The 17,987-nt window shown below is 42.4% G+C and overlaps 1 protein-coding gene across 1 annotated transcript in view; it reads right to left on the reverse strand.

Annotated features, from left to right (window-relative positions):
• ect2 (epithelial cell transforming 2) overlaps positions 1-17,987 on the reverse strand; it is a 64,509-nt gene that overhangs the window by 22,776 nt on the left and 23,746 nt on the right. The window contains exons 13-18 of the mRNA XM_080012704.1: positions 14,410-14,534; positions 8,471-8,590; positions 6,325-6,393; positions 4,240-4,350; positions 2,459-2,555; positions 1,807-1,888 (exon numbers count right to left, since the gene is read on the reverse strand). Coding sequence (XP_079868830.1) covers positions 1,807-1,888; positions 2,459-2,555; positions 4,240-4,350; positions 6,325-6,393; positions 8,471-8,590; positions 14,410-14,534 — 604 coding nt within the window. The remainder of the gene's footprint in view (positions 1-1,806; positions 1,889-2,458; positions 2,556-4,239; positions 4,351-6,324; positions 6,394-8,470; positions 8,591-14,409; positions 14,535-17,987) is intronic.

Genomic DNA, 17,987 nt, shown 5'->3' on the forward strand with positions numbered 1-17,987 from the left:
ATGTGAGCGCACTGAGCAAGAGTTTGTGAGAGGGCGTATGAGTAAAACTGATTGTGATCGGTTTTTTTTTTTTTTTTTTTTTTTTAAAACAAAAATAAGCGGATCTACCAAAGTTTAAAAAACACGCTAAACACTCTCATTTTAGGCAATTAACTCCTCTCCCATTCCCACTGCGGGGAGCAGAGACGCTCGTCCAGTTCAGAGACCGACTTGGGGAAATGCCTGAGTGGCTCGGAGCCCGGCGGGGAGCGTGGGGGTTCTCCACTGTGGTCCCCTCGGAGCGATCCCCACTCACAACATTTCCTGGTCCCCCATGCGGGAAAAAAGTTATTAACTTTCACAAATTTTGATTTTGGATTTAAAAATCAGATATGAAATGATACATGGATATTCTGGATAGTCTATAAACTCCCCAATTAGCAGGTCGACATGAGTATCCTGTTTACATCACAGCCAATCAGAGGTGGAGCCAATAAAAGCCTGTGGCTACTGCAAGGTCATCTGACCAGGGACTGAAACCCGGGTTTTTCCTTTTCCCAATGATGACAAATGCCGGATGTTAGCAGGTCTCACCAGGTTTTTGGTACGGCAGGAAAGGGGTATGAGAGAGGTTATAACTGCACGTTAACATCGATAACAGCAAACATGCAAACACATGTATTGTGCACAGAATAAATGTAAATATATTTTTCTGTGCTCAAATTCCCCCGAGACTCTCGCTCAGGAATGAGGAACAAACACAATGGCTTGAGAACGCAGGCGGCCTCACTGAAGCCGAGTATAGACAACTGCAAGGTAGAGGTTTCCATGGTATCACGGGTTGTGTTCATACATTTAACAGCTTCAACCACACAAACCAAGTCTATGGAATCCTGGGAATATATTTTTTACTGGCAACTGCATAAGCAAGAAGAACGTGCAGGGATGTTTTCGTGGAGTGCCTCATTACATTGTGCTTCTCAATGTCCGGCCCTGGCCGTGACGGCCATGTTATGCAAGGACATACATGTGCCCAGTACAGCGTACTTGAGCACATGTATGTATGCAACAAATAATCTCTTGAGCTTGAACAACACCAAAATCACAGAGGCATTGAGAATTCTCCACTCGAAACGCAGATGAAGAAAGAAAGTATTTTTTTTACTACCAAATAAATAAATAGATAGAGAGATAGATAAATAAATAAATAAATAAATAAATAAATAAACAATCAAACAAACAAGGTTTGAGCGCAAGGACAAACACATTTTTCTCTGGAAAGGTGAAATACAAAGGCAGGGAGTAGCCAATTGGGCTGTGTATCTGAGTGTGGAGGTTAAACGGCTAATCCACAATTTGGGGCTCGCCCTTGTTGAAAAGTACGTTAACGAGATATGACAGCATACAATGAATAAGACATTAATACAGCTCTGTTTGCTGAGAATTTCAATTAATAAAGAGGACTTCTTATTGAATCAGCTTTGAGGTGATTCAGTAGGATGAATTTTTTGACCATAACATGATGTAATCAGGAATGCATTCATTTGTGGATTCATGACTCCTATTCCTTCCGACGCCGACTTTGAGTGGGATGGATAAGATGTTAAATAGCAGCTGTAAGCTTTGGTGAGCTGGATCCCACGGCAACGCAAACTTTGAGGCATCCCCAGGCTCGCTGAGTTTGTGGCTAAAGAATCGCTGTGTTTTTACAAACAAATTGTAAGTGCTCTCCCAAATGTGGCACTCAGTTTCACAAAGGTGTCAAATATGGCCCACAGTGTATTTAAAGGGAAGCAGCTGTGCTTGAATGGAGGGGACGCCACTCACGTCATAACTTCCTTCAGGGACTCGATGGCACTGTCCAGGGTCATCTTGTCGGGGTTGTCGTCGGCGGTGTGCTTCTTTATGTCTGCGGGGGATGTGGATTGAGTAAGTGGTGCTGTCAACACACAGGTAGCGGAAAACGCAGGAAAAAAACGGAAAGTGGCGGAGTCGTGGGTACACATTCAGCGGCCAGGAAGAGATATAGAAGGGTAAAGGAAGGGGAAAGGCTTGCCTCCCTATGCTGAAAAAACACATTAACGTGGCAATCCATAAGACTGTGTTTGGTGGACCCTGCCACCAACAATGTACAGAGAGCACATACATAAGGCAAATACATTAAATGTCTTTGTGTGTTATTCCCAATTCCCAGCTCAAAAAAGTATCAAATAAGGGACCTTTATTTATTTATTTATTAAACCAAATAATCTTTCGGATTACCCATTTAAATAGAGAGAAAGTCATTTTGCAAACACAGACATCGCAAAACTCTTACTTCAAGGTGCGCAGGGGGCACACCAACAGAACAACTGTAGGAGAAACACTGCAATCTACAGCACGTGTGTGAGGGTGCGCTCTCCTCTTCTCCTGTTTGGAGGCAGAAACTCAACGCGTAGGAGAGCGGAGCGTGAGGTGGCGGTGTGTAACGTAGGGTTACCGTTGAGGAGCAAGGCCACACTGGGCAGTCTCTGCACGGGCCGGATGAGAAGCTCGACCAGCGTCTGCCTGCCGCACTCCGGCTTGGACTGGTTGATCTGCACGGTATCGAGGAAACAAGAGGCGGCGGTGAGAGTGCGCCAGGACAGTCGCGAGGAGCTGTGTGAGGACAAGTTTCCAAACACAAGAACAACCTGTTTGGACCCACCTACATCTGCAGCAAAGCATCTCAGTCATGAACCTCAACAAGTCAAGGCACAATTCCTCCTCTAAGACAACGTTGACGCCTCTGTGGCGCTGCACCACGAAGCCGGTGGAGCCAGTCAAAAACCACGCTCTGCGCCTACGCGCCCGGTGTACCTCTACCATTAGAGCCCTATTTGAGTCTCACCATTCATTTAATTTACTTAATTATTAAGTGTGCTAATTGTGTTGCACAGTTTAGAAACTTGCTAAGTAAGTCTTAAAGGGAGCCTATTATGCGAAACTCTTTTTTTCCCCAGAGCTTATGCACATAGATTTTGGTCTCTACACACAAACTGTGAAATAAAATGACCCAGTCTGTTTTGTGTGAGCCATCTATTTCAGAAAAACATGTGGTGCAACAAGCCGTTCAGATTTGAAGCCCCTTCTTACATCAAGCGGGGCTTTCTTCAGAATTAGAACCGCCCTCCATCCAAGTGTCTCCAGCCATGGCTGGAGTGCAACCGGAGCCGCTAGCATCAAAGCTATGAGCTAAGCGTGGGAAGTGTTCTGTTGTTGGGTTACAGACCAGCACAGATCTTAGAAGAAAAAAAAAAAAAAATAGGAATCAAAACTCTCCGTGACAAAACTGCAGACGATGGAAATGTCCCATTGGCTCACACAACCCGGAACTTGTGCTCAAACCCCATTGGTACACAGAACTAGGGGTCTGGGGAGAGTAGCTCCACCCACAAATGACAGCCCATTTTGGAACACTACAGTTGTTACAGTTGGCATGTTACAACGGCTCGAATGCATAATGAGTGGAATTTTCAGGAAAAAAAACAAACTTTAAAAACATGTTTTGGGGACCTCAGAGACCATACATTAATTTGTTGAAAAGGAGCATAACAGGTCCCCTTTAAAAGCAACATGGATGTCATAGACCATAATACAGTCAAAATAAATTGTGATATGATATTTTGGCCATATCACACACCCACCAGTGGAGACACTGAGAATCAGTGAGATAGGGGATGGTAGCTCAGGCGGTAGAGCTGGTGGTCTAGTGATCTAAAGGTTGCTGGTTGGATCCCAGGCTCCTCCTGCTAGCATGCTGTAGTGTCCTTGAGCAAGACACTTAACCCCTAATTGCTCCTGATGGCTGCGTCCGTCAGTGATTGAACAATTGTAAGTCGCTTTGGATAAAAGCATCTGCTAAATGTATTGTAATAGTAATGTAAGATAGACGATGAGCCAAGGACCCAAAGTGACAGTAGTCACTTGGCAACTTCTTGGTATCCGTGTTAACTTTAATTAATTGATTTGACAAGCCACCTTGGGAGGCCACGACACATTTACTAACGTGTAACCTCAAAGTGAAAACACTCTGAAATGATAATTCCAAGTCGATAAAACAAAGTCGCCCGCCTAGTCAGATGGCTGTTCTCATCCTGCCAAAACTCTGAACAATCAACTGACGCGGCCAAGTACGTTATGAAAATGTGATGTCATCCAGAATCTGTGAAGACAGTACGCTGATGAATACACACATTCGTGCAGATCTAGGGAAAAAAAACAAAACAAAAAACAGTCTACCTTGAGGAAGGCGTGGAAGCGCGGCTTCTGTTTCTCACACCCGACGATGGTTTCCTTGCTCGTTTCAAAGAAGTTGACAAAGGGCGGGTAGGCCTTGACTAGTTCCTTGGACTGCAAACAGGAGAGACGGGAGGGGAGGTTTGACTTCCCGTGAAGGAATGCTGAAAGTGAAATGCACTACGAAAAAGGTTTGCTTGGGGTGGACGGAAAAATAAATGAAATCACCCATACAACATATTTTGTTAAGCCACCAGGGTACGTTCTGTGTAGAAACCACATAAAAGAACACAAAGGGCGACCAGGCCCTCAGTCATTATTTAAGGAGGAAAGAAACATCAAAGCCACCAGAGTCCAGACATTTATGAAAAATGCATATGTTTTCTAAGATATTTATGTTTTAACTAGTAATTACTTTATGATTTGTGCAGGGGGGATTTGTGCATCAGCACAGCTACAGTATGTCACTGGGCACAGCATTCTGTCTGTGGTATTAACGGCTGCGGTGTAGACGTAAAAACGACAACGGAAAAAAACAGAGACGGATAAAAAAAATCTGAGATTATGTGTTTTAGTCTGAGCTTCCTCTTGAGACACGTTGCTAAACCTCTCCAGATAAGTGCGATCAAGGCAGGAAGTCCGGGAGAAATACCTAACCTAAATAACATGCAAACTAACATTTCTTGCCGTGATCGAATATAAGAGCCAAGACCTCCTTCAAGAATCCTTTTCCTGCACTTGCATACCAACCGAGTCTGGGATGGCACGATGCAGCACTATGTAACCTTTAGTATTTGGCGCCCCTACAGTTTGAGTGCAATTGCACTTTCACACGACTGTCGTAAAAACAGGTGTCCCGTGTCCGAAAATAACTCATTTCACCGGACAAATTTGAACCTTATTGGTCATGTTTCGACAACAGCCTACGTTACAAACCGAAATATAACGGACACCCAGGTTACAGCGCCGCTCGCACGGACATACCTCACCGCAAGGAGAGAGGGATGGGGCCACCTGCTGTTGGTGAAGGTGCCAGTTGCGCTCTGCCTGGCAAATGGGCTCTCACCCGCAAGTGAGGGTGAAACAAACCCTGTGGCGCAGTGAAAGTGACTGTGCTCACCGGGCTTATCACTGGCCAGTGCATGCCCGCCGTGGCAGATCTTTTTTTTTTTATTTTTACCAGCCATAAAAATGGTTATTACCAGAGCCACACATCAGGGAAGCGACGTAGTGCCGTAAAGCGTAACGCAACTTGCCCGCGGTTTCGAACCCGAACACCAAAGTTAAATAGTGCAAGACGAGTCATTCGAGGGGGTGTGTGGGAATGAAAGAGGCGCCATTCTTGATATAACAAGTCAGTGTACCATCAAAATGATTTTGAGGCTGTTTATTTTAAGATAAAAAAAAAAGTTGTTTTGCTTTAAAATAGTTCTCTTTTTGACATCATTGTTCTCGTATACAGACAGTATACCTTTTTCTATTTTAATGGATAAATAAATAATAAAATTTGTATGATAAACTATTAAGAAAAAATATATTGACAAGATATCAATAAAAGCAATATCCGAATATATGCCTTTACATTTAAAATTCTATGTTAAAGAACAGCAGCATACTATTTCACAGAAAACAATAAATTAAGATTTTGAAAAGTATAAAATAGAATATTGTGAAAAGTACTCAATTTGGGGGAATACCCTTGAGTGAGTACTACGAAGAAGAAAAAGCATATTTGGACGAGAGGAATTCACCTATTTGTATTTCTACAATAATGCTGTGAGCAGACCAATTAACAAACACCACATGGAATTCAATAGTATTAAAGACGATCCAAATCAGGAGAAAACCTACTTTTCAATTCAAACTCCCTCGCACGATGACTCAATTGAGGACATAATGATCACTCAGGTAGACCAAAGATGTGCTTTATTAACCAATAAGTTATTTTAAGTTTAATGATACGACTGGATAGAAAGGCAATAAATCACACTTGCTACGAAAAAAAGGCTGTTAACATTCAAGGGCGCAGTAGTTTAAGTGGGATTTCTTTCACATTTGAATGTGTCGCGTTGTGTGGGATGTACTCACGTATTTTAGGATGATGTTTCCCACACTCTTGTCCTCTGACCAGTCAGCCAAAAGATCCTCAAGGTCAGCCTGATTCCGTCCAAAAAACAAAAGCAGGCAGAATTAACATCACCATTTGGAAGATCAAATCATCAACATGACAAAGCCGTGGGCCTGCAGTTGGGGTGGCGGCAGCAGGCTTTAGCTACCCATTATTGTGAGATCGGTGCCTGCTTTTAGACTCCACACATTGGTAGAATTTTCCTCTCGTTGAGTTTAGTTTATTCTGAACCTGTTTTGGCAGCCGCCACACTAAACTTCATTATTATTAATGGAACACAACAATACCCTTCAATATGACGATGGATACACAGTGGGGCAAAAAAGTATTTAGTCACCAATTGTTCTCCCACTTAAAAAGATGAGAGAGGCCTGTTATTTTCATCATAGGGTTACCTCAACTATGAGAGACAAAATGAGAAAAAAAAATCCAAAACAAATCACATTGTCTGATTTTTGAAGAATTTATTTGCAAATTATGGTGGAAAATATGTATTGGTCAATAACAAAAGTTCATCTCAATACTTATATATGTTATATACCCTTTGTTTGCAATGACAGAGGTCAAATGTTTTCTGTAAGTCTTCACAAGGTTTTCACACACTGTTGCTGGTATTTGGCCCATTCCTCCATGCAGATCTCCTCTAGAGCAGTGATGTTTTGGGGCTGTTGCTGGGCAACACAGACTTTCAACTCCCTCCAAAGATTTTCTATGGGGTTGAGATCTGGAGACGGGCTAGGCCACTGCAGGACCTTGAAATGCTTCTTACGAAGCCACTCCTTCGTTGCCCGGGCGGTGTGTTTGGATCATTGTCATGCTGAAAGACCCAGCCATGTTTCATCTTCAATGCCCTTGCTGATGGAAGGAGGTTTTCATTCAAAATCTCACGATACATGGCCCCATTCATTCTTTCCTTTACACGGATCAGTCGTCCTGGTCCCTTTGCAGAAAAACAGCCGCAAAGCATGATGTTTCCACCCCATGCTTCACAGTAGGTATGGTATTCTTTGGATGCAACTCAGGTTTCTTTCTCCTCCAAACACGACAAGTTGAGTTTTTACCAAAAAGTTCTGTTTTGGTTTCATCTGACCATATGACACTCTCTTAATCCTCTTCTGGATCATCCAAATGCTCTCTAGCAAACTTCAGACGGACCTGGACATGTTCTGGCTTAAGCAGGGGGACACGTCTGGCACTGCAGGATTTGAGTCCCTGGCGGCGTAGTGTGTTACTGATGGTAGCCTTTGTTACTTTGGTCCCAGCTCTCTGCAGGTCGTTCACTAGGTCCCCCCGTGTGGTTCTGGGATGTTTGCTCACCGTTCTTGTGATCATTTTGACCCCAAGGAGTGAGATCTTGCGTGGAGCCCCAGATCGAGGGAAATTATCAGTGGTCTTGTATGTCTTCCATTTTCTAATAATTGCTCCCACAGTTGATTTCTTCACAACAAGCTGCTTACCTATTGCAGACTCAGTCTTCCCAGCCTGGTGCAGGTCTACAATTTTGTTTCTGGTGTCCTTTGACAGCTCTTTGGTCTTGGCCATAGTGGAGTTTGGAGTGTGACTGTTTGAGGTTGTGGACAGGTGTCTTTTATACTGATAACGAGTTCAAACAGGTGCCATTAATACAGGTAACGAGTGGAGGACAGAGGAGCCTCTTAAAGAAAAAGTTACAGGTCTGTGAAAGCCAGAAATCTTGCTTGTTTGTAGGTGACCAAATACTTGTTTTACAGAGGAATTTACCAATTAATTCATTAAAAATCCTACAATGTGATTTCCTGGATTCTTTCCCCCCCACTCTTTGTCTCTCATAGTCAAAGTGTACCTATGATGAAAACTACAGGCCTCTCTCATCTTTTTAAGTGGGAGAACTTGCACAATTGGTGGCTGACTAAATACTTTTTTGCCCTACTGTATATTTGGAGCGAAAAATTAATCCACGGAAACGTTATTAGATGATCTGAGTTTGTAATCACTTATTGAACAGCTTCTCACTTAATAAATAAAAAAGACAAATATGTGTCAATCTATGCCGGTTGCAAGGTTTTCTAGGCGAGATGTAGGCAGAAAAAAAGAAGAACTAAGAGACAAACAAAGGGACTACTCCACCTTGATCCTGCTGTGCACCTCGAAGATCTCTGGGATGCTACCAAATATGGTCTTGATTTCCTCTTGGGCAAGGATGGGTCCGCCCACCTGTTCCTCTTTATCCAATGGGAGCTTAAAGAGCTAGGGGAGGGGAAAAATAAACGTACGGATGTAAAACACATACAGAGGAAATTCAACGCGTGTACAATCACAGGCAATGTGACTGTACATGATTGTACATAAAGTCGAGAGCAGGGAACCAGCGCGGGGCTGCCCACGCACCAAATCTCAACCCGGCGAAAAACAAGAAGAGACACAGATGGCGGTGGTGTTGTTTTATGCATGGGCCGAGCGCAATCTAAGAGGTGGCAGAAAGGTTTCGCACAGCATACAAAACTTTGCTTTCAAAAGCCTGCTCGGTTCATTGCCAAAACATGTGGCCCCTCTGCACTGGGAAACAAAATTGAGCCTTTCGTTACACGCCGGCGAACGCGCCAAGGTGTATTGGCTTCTGTTGCGTGTTGCTGTTTACACATGTGCCGCATAAATTCTTTAAAATGTAAACCGCTGAAAATACACCGGCCCGCCTTGGAAAAACAAACAAGCTAGTAAACAAATTCAATGTGTATTGAGACTGAAGACTACGCTCTACAAAATAGACTAACTCACTTAATTCTGAACCAATTTTCATGAAATTTGGTTTGTTGTAAACGGGAGAAATTAAACATGGTACTCGTTGGAATTATTGGAATTAAATTCAGTTACTGGGGACGATATTCTATGTATTATAAGATATTATGTAAACATTGGACATCTTGAATGTTGCTTTCATTTAGGACCATGGGCAAAATTTCCTTAATATATGAGTTTTACAGAATAAACGGAAAGCAAAGTTATCTTTGTCTGACTTTTTATTTATTTATTTTTTTTTTTTAAAAGGGAGTAAAATAGAATTATTTCCTCAGCATTTTAATGGTGTTTTTATTATGCCACTAACAACTTTAGATGATAATAACAAAGTAAAGAAACAACATGTTGATTTTCGGGCATTGTTTAGTTTACATTCGGTTCGGGATGGTTAAAAATTGTTTTTTGGGCCGGTGGTGAAAACAGTTAGTCTGGGGCCCTGGTTCAGTGTAAAAGTTTCCAAAGACCCAAGGCTACAAAAGTATGGGAGTACTTCAAATTTGCAGGAAAGAGGGTGGTTTGTACATATAACAGCAGCACTGGCGCTATGCATGAGCGCCTGAAGAGAAAACACAGGCATGTTTTGCATGATGGACCGCCAGAAAAGGCAAAACCACCTTTAGTGTTGTCTATTTATGTATATTAAATGACCATTATTAGGTAGAGCTTTTGAATATATTTTGTCCTTGTAGCTGCTAGATACCCTAATTTTTAAAAGAAAAAAAATAAGAAAATGTTTCGGCTAGAATCTCAGCTTATTCTACATTGATTGAGGATGTCAGTATGTGTGTTTGTGGCGCTGGGACATGTACCTTATCGGTTTATTTTATTTCTGCCATTTAAGCACATTTATTTAGGTAGGGGATGCCATACATACAATAGATACCATTTGAGCAATTGTGATCAATATGATTAAAGGTGTAGAGAACATTAGTATGTCTTACTCTTTCATTAAATAATAATTATCATGGTGTAATTAATTGGAGCAGCTCTTCCAAATAGTGTCCTCAACATGATCAAAGATATGAGACCCCTGTCAACAGTAGACGATGAGGGTTCCCATGCTATGGTTAAAACATTCCATCCAGGCTGCATCACACACACACACACACACACACACACACACACACACACACACACACACACACACACACACACACACACACACACACACACACACACACACACACACACACACACACACACACACACACACACACACACACACACACACAGCTTCATTCCTCTTGAAAAGTGATGGAATCAAAAGCAATTTTCTCATGTATACTCTCATGCCTTTAATATGCCACAGAGTAAAGCAAAGAAAACGTGAAAAGAGAGAAATTATTGCCAAAGAGATCAATCATACTCTAAAATGGCCTGGACGGATTTGTCGGTAGCCCTTATAAAAGATTATAAATAATTGGATTATAGTGATAATTTATACGGTTTTCTTTAATTGGTATCATACAGGTCTTCTCCTCAATCTTATAATCAGTCATTCAGCCTATTTAAATGGAGAAAAGTAGTCACTCTGCTGTTTGGTATCATCGTGTGCACCACACTGAACATGGACCAGAGAAAGGAAAGGAGAGAGTTGTCTGATGAGATCAGGAAGAAAATTACAGGCAAACATGTTAAAGGTAAAGGCTATAAGAGCATCTCCAGGCAGCTTGATGTTCCTGTGACTACAGATGCAAATATTATTAAGAAGTTTAAAGGTCCATGGGACTGTAGCCAAACTCCCTGGACGTGGCCGCAAGAGGAAAATCAACCGCAGGTTGAACAGAAGGATAGTACGAATGGTAGAAAAAGAGCCAAGGACAACTTTCAAAGAGGTACAAGCTGAACTCCAAGGTCAAGGTACATCAGTGTCTGATTGCACCATCCGTCGTTTTGTGAGTGACAGTGGGCTCCATGGAAGAAGACCCAGGAGGACTCCACTTTTCAAAGAAAGACATAAAAAAGCCAGACTCTCCCTGCTTCTGGGAGAAGGTCCTTTGGACAGATGAGTTGTTCACAGACGAAAAGAAGCTTTCAAAGAAAAGAACACCTTACCTACAGTGAAACACGGAGGAGGCTCGGTAATGTTTTGGGGCTGCTTTGCTGCGTCTGGCATAGGGGGGGCCTTGAATCTGTGCAGGGCACAATGAAATCTCAAGACTATCAAGGCATTCTGGTGCGAAACGTACTGCCCAGCGTCAGAAAGCTGTCTCAGTCGCAGGTCATGGGTCCTCCAACAGGATAATGACCCGAAACACACAGCTAAAAGCAGCCAAGAATGGATAAGAACAAAACATTGGACTATCCTGAAGTGGCCTTCTATGAGCCCTGATCTGAATCCTATGGAACATCCATGGAAAGAGCTGAAACACGCAGTCTGGAGAAGGCCCCCTTCAAACCTGAGACAGCTGGAGCAGTTTGCTCAGGAAGAGTGGGCCAAACCACCTGTTGACAGGTGCAGAAGACATATGGAGAGCTACAGACATCACTTATTGCAGTGATTGCCTCGAAACGTTGTGCAACAAAATATTAGGTTACGGGTGCCTTCATTTTTGTCCGGGCCATTTTCACTTGTTTTATTACGTAAAATATTCTGTTAAATCAAAAATCAAAAGCAAAGTCTGTTTTCTATTAAATATGGAATAGACAATGATGGATGCCAATTACTTTTGCGAGCTTCAAGTTATTTCAGAGAAAATAGTGGGTTCTTCTTTTTTCGTTAAAGGGTACCAACAAATTTGCGCACACACACACACACACACACACACACACACACACACACACACACACACACACACACACACACACACACACACACACACACACACACACACACACACACACACACACACACACACACACACACACACACACACACAACCACTTTGTTTAATATGCAGACCTAACTTTTTTTTTACTTTAATAAGGGGTTTATTAGAACCCTATATTTATTGTGGAGTTGCACTAGTGACTTCAACAATAATATTTATTTTTATCATGTTGGAGTTGCCCATTTAAACGTTGTTTTTCACTTTAATATGCAAACCTTTGTTTACATCTTGTTTTGTGCTACATTACACAATTACACATATACTTTGTTGTTGTTGTCTAAATAAAATGAACTTAAATGAAATGGTCATTTTGGTCAATTTCTTTTGGAGGGAATCGTTCCATTAATCGTTCCAATTAATTGACTAATTGATAAAATAGTCGATAGATAAATCGATAGAAAAATAGTAGTTAGTGGCAGCCCTCGTGTCAAAATACGCATTCCTGGCGCTGGTAACATGGCAAATGTTTATGCACAGGTTTGCTGTGCTGTTACAGTCAACTTATCAGTACATATTACACTTCTATGTGGACAACACCGTTTTTCCTTTATATCAGCAACCACTTCTGCACCCGGTTTCACGTACATCGTTTCACGCTGCTCACAGGCTCTTGCAAATACCAGCTAGTGGCTTACGTCTTGCAAGTACGAATGTAATCTTTTTTTTTGTAAATAGCCGAGTAATCAAGATTCTATGTGTATTTATCACATACATACGAGCATACATATATGCAGCCAAAAATGTCATCATCAGTGGAATAATGTGCATGTGTGTCCTGATCACCCTGTCGAGGGTTATTTTGCTTTAATGACCGAATTGCTGCTCAATATCCCCAACTTAACATCCAGTTAAACGATGGTCTGCACAACCATTTCATGCTCAAGGTTTAAATAGAGCTAAGAAAAAACTAAAAAATAAATGACCCTAACCTTTTAAATCAAAAAAAGGTTTGACGTTCTGGGAAAACTCAAGGTCTAGGCAGTGTGACCCTCGTGTGATGCTAAATTGTATGAGACAAGTGGTTTTAAATAAAGTGTGCCGCACTGCCATTCACTGGGAAGTTCTGCTCGCCGTGAAGTTTTCAGCGGCTGCATCTCAACTCTTACGGCAGCTCGGGATCGAGACGGCGTTCTTTGCCTTCCTTTGTCAAAATCTGTGATTTTCAGCCTTGAGGACATTTGGAGGCGATATGTACAAAAACACGATGACAACATTAAAGCCTGAATATCTTTCCACAATATTTCCTCATCTGTGGAGTATTTCCCTGGTGTGCAGTTATACCTGTGTTCGCAGTAGAAGACGCTCTCTTGGGTATTGTGATTTTTCTTTGCTTTTTCATGACAGTTTAACACTGTAACACACAAGCTGCATCATTTAGGGGTTAACTGCGTCATTTACGGACGCTTTTAGACTTTTCGCTTTGCTGTCCTAGTTTATGAAAGAAGTGAATGGATTTTGGTGCTCAAGAGCCTTTTTTGCCAAGACGTCATGAGGTCATGTGAAAATAAGTGGGGAAAAATGACTTTGAAGCGCTTAAAGGTAGAATTTGCACTTGCTTCTCAATGACCTTTTGGATGAGATGACTACACGGTGAAAATAGATTAAATAGCTGTGCTGTCCACACGAGTACTCTTATGTGGGCTTAGCATTCCCACATTAATGACTTAACAATGAAGTTCCCCTTGGTCATTTTTTACTTCCTTTGGCAAATGCCAGGCGATGCCAGCGTTGGGGTCAATGTTAATGGCAGAGCATGAGGTGGCCTAACCTTTTAGTTCAAGACACTCTCTCACTAATGAGAGAGCAGTGGGACCTGCCTCGACTGGGGCTGACTTTTCTTAAAGACCCTCTGAAGGGTTAGCTCATGAGCCGAGGGAGGGAGGACAATCGGATCGCGTGCGTGCGTGCGGTTGAAGGAGAAATAACAGTGTGAGCTCAGAGGAAGGAGAAGCCGGGAGGAAGATCTGAGAGGGTGCAGAATGGAACAGAAATGGAAATACAAACTGGCAGGGGTGGGGGGGGGGTGCAGGTTTGATGTTTTGAAGGCAAACAGAGGTGCAGAGAGAGAAAACGAGAGTCAGGCAGGTCATTTTCTCCCTCACTGGTCAGCTGCCTTGACTCACTACTGGGGCCAGCAGATAAGACAGGCCAGGGGAGCATGAGAGCTTGTGTGTCTCTCACACACACAAACTCTAAAAGATACACTGTAGTCTGACCCGCTTGTCATGGGCAACAAGCAGGCCAACCTGTGAGAGCGGCTGGAATACACACACACACACACACACACACACACACACACACACACACACACACACACACACACACACACACACACACACACACACACACACACACACACACACACACACACACACACACACACACACACACACACACACACCAGAAGTGGGCCAGAGCTCACCAGAGCTATCCACCTACCTTTAGTATGGTGGATAAAATGTCCACATAGTTGCTCTCAGTTTGATAGAGCTCCTTGGAAACCTGCCACCGGGCCGACTGCTTGGAGAGCAGCGGGGTCGAGCTCTTGGAGGGCTTGGAACTCTCTGGAAGGACGGGGTGAGGAGAGATGAGTGATTCGGCGCAAACAGATCGGGGCCCACCGCTCGCCCGGGACAAGTGAACTCTGTGTCCGGACAAGCGGAGTGCCTGGTGCAATCATCCGAGCGGGCAGGTGAAACATAAATGTGATCTCCAATGTAACATTATTTTCCAGCTGAGCTGCATATGCGGGCGAGGGGTGGGGGCGAACGCACAAGCCATAGCGTGCAGCTTGTGTGTTCTGATAACTTAAAGAAAAGGTGCGCTCCGATCCAATACATACAGTATGTCCACTTGGGAGGGCGGAACAGCGTACTGGCAGCTTGTGGGAGGTGGCGGTACACACTCCATCAGGATAGTCAACGCTATGGACATGATTTGGATCGTGATATCAAAGATACTGATGTTAAACGGAACGCGACGCTGCGATGTGATGAGCAGAATTGGAAGAACGTACGGAGGGGACACAGACGCGGTGGGCGGAAGAGAACGGACGCACCTGCAGTAGTTTTGAACAGTTAGTCTCTTAAGGCTTCCAAGCATTTCTTTGAACAGTTAAATTGTATGAATTTTTGAATTTTATTATTTATTCAGACGGAAAAAAGATATATCATTTATAATCATATAATGTGACTGAACTCAATTAACATTGTGTAAAATGAATTACACAATCATAACGAGAGAAAGGCATTTCATCAAAAAATACTATCCTATCGTTTTAAATTAAATGTTATATTCCCAATATTTTCTTCGCTCCATTGTCTTCTAACAGAGTACAGAGCATTTGAATGGTTCAGTTAGAATTCTCATTTAGCTCTGTTCACTGGAGAGATCTATCTATCTATCTATCTAGTGTCCATCTATCTATCTAGTGTCCATCTATCTATCTAGTGTCCATCTATCTATTAAGTGTCCATCTATCTATTAAGTGTCCATCTATCTATTAAGTGTCCATCTATCTAGTATCCAGCTAGTACCCATCTATCTAGTATCCATCTATCTAGTACCCATCTATCTGGTATCTATCTATCTATCTAGTATTTATCTATCTAGTATCCATCTATCTAGTATCCATCTATCTATCTAGTATCCATCTATCGATCTATCTACAGTATCTACCTGTCTAGTATCTATCTATCTATCTATCGACCTACCTCCAATTAGTTATTGTTCACGAGCCAAGATTGCATTGAGTGAGGTACATTTCGGAGGGGATGCGTCCCCCTCAATATTTATAACACCTGCATTGGTCGCTCCAATAAAAACAGTTTTGTGTTTTCCTTTAGGTGAAGACAATTCCACCATAAATTGACACAGAAAAGGCACAGATTGTTGCACAACAATTTGCCAGAAAACAGGAAATTAAGTGCTTGACACTCAAACCGCCCTCCCCGCTCCCCCCATGTTCAAACTAAACCCAGCATTGAGCCAGGTCGTGAAGGGAATGGGAATACTCAGATAGGTATTGCCTGAGGCCTCCAAACCACTCAGCGCGGTCCCTGCGCACACAGACTTTTAAACGGGAGCCGTGGGAGACACGAGAAATTGTTATTAAATAGATTTTTTTATGTCTAAATATTTTCAATAAAATGTTAACACTCTTTTATGAATGTTTATTTGAGTTACGTTAACTGTGTTGCTTGCAGAAAGCTTAAAGGTTGGATTATTTCAAAGCTCTGTCAGATGCCGAGCTGCGCTCAAGATGATTATTCGTAATCTTTAATCACAATTCAATTCTGACGTCAGTAATATTAATTAAAGAAATGCAAAAGAGAATAAATTATGTAATATAAACAAATATTTCTTTCCACGTCGTCCATGCTGGCAATTCACTGGCGGGGGCGGTGACGTAACTCCCCCCACCCCCTTCATCTCCCACCAGCCCCTATCGGCGATGTTGAGAAGCCATGATTGGACAAAATAAAAATGAAACCATCGCCCAACCCGTGTACATACACTTTACTGTGTACCGTATGCATACCTAATTTATTGTCATTGTTACCTGTTAATTGTATGTTTTGTACGATAATGAATCATAATTGTGCAAATCCCTGTTGGTAGTATTTTATTTTTTTAACAGGCCTACATTTTCCATTTCAGACAAATTAATTTGGCTTCGGGGCAAGTAAAACATCTCAGTGACTTGCCCTTTGGGAAAGTGGTTTAAAAAGCTTAATGTCAAGCCCTGCTGATGGATGGAATATTGTTCTGCGTCGCTGGAAATGGAGCTAAATATGACACGGCTGTGCTGCGCTGTAGATGTTCCGACGTGTTCCCCGCGTTGACTTCCCTGGTCCTCGCGTACGGCCACGGAGGCAAAGTGACCGCTTTAAGCTGCCCTGAAATATGAGCCGTATTAGAGAGGGCTGCGTCTCAAATTATAATAAAAAAAAAAAAAACTCCTAACCGTAAAAAATACCCGAAATTAGATTTCATCCCTCTCAAGAAAACAAATGTTTTCAATTTAGAAAGTTGGATTGAATGTGTGAGTCAGGCGTCAGGTCTATTGCACCAACACGTTTGCTCAATTCTGTTGACCTCGCTTGGATTGGATGGATGTTTTAACCAACAGTGAAAGGTAAGAATGTGCAAGTCTCTCAACTAGGGATGTTAACAATTAATCGGCTATCGACTAATTGCTAATAAGAGTTTAATCTATAAAGATTTTGTCTAATCAATAAGAACTGAACAATCTGCGGTCCTGTTATAATCGTATCAACGGAAGTGTTTGGGGCGCAGGGCGGCACACAGCCAGGAAGTAGTCGTACTCAGTAGAATGAAAGGATGCAGTCGAGAAAAAACAAACAAAAACAAGCCCAGTAGTAGTAGTAGTAGTAGTAGTAGTAGTAGTAGTAGTAGTAGTAGTAGTAGTAGTAGTCGTAGATGGAGGCTTCCAGAGGAACGACAAACAAACAACATGGCCGTGCGCGCATTTATGCTGAGGAGGAAACTGTTTGTTTCCAGGTAACGGCACTTTCAGAACGGCACGTGGGGAGGAAAAGGAAAAAAAAAAAAACCTCGAGCGAGGGAGAAGTATGACGGCGAAACCAAACAAGCGATACGTTGCTATGGTGATGACTTCAATTAAATGTATGAAACTTAATTATTTCATGGATTTTAGTTATGTTTAGCAATTTCATTAGTCTCTTGTTGTCCATATCCGCACCAGACTGATATGCCACGTAATCTGACTCATTCCATCGCGGAGGACGGCGGAAAAGTTTCAATATTTAACTTGCGCAAAGAGGTGCCCAAATATTCTGGTAGGAGTGAACCAGCTCAGCGAGTCTAGGAAATGGAATGGAAATGCTCCCTTTTTTGAGATTAAAATTAAGAAATGCTCCTTGCGCTCGGTCACAAATTCTCGGAAGAAAAACATGATACAGTACTTCCAAAAGACGGAACGAAAGCCCAAAAGAAGATCTTATCAGACCGGGGAAGAAGAAACAAAATGAATA

The sequence above is a fragment of the Zeus faber genome (genome assembly GCF_960531495.2).
Source record: "Zeus faber genome assembly, chromosome: 1".
NCBI lineage: Eukaryota > Metazoa > Chordata > Actinopteri > Zeiformes > Zeidae > Zeus > Zeus faber.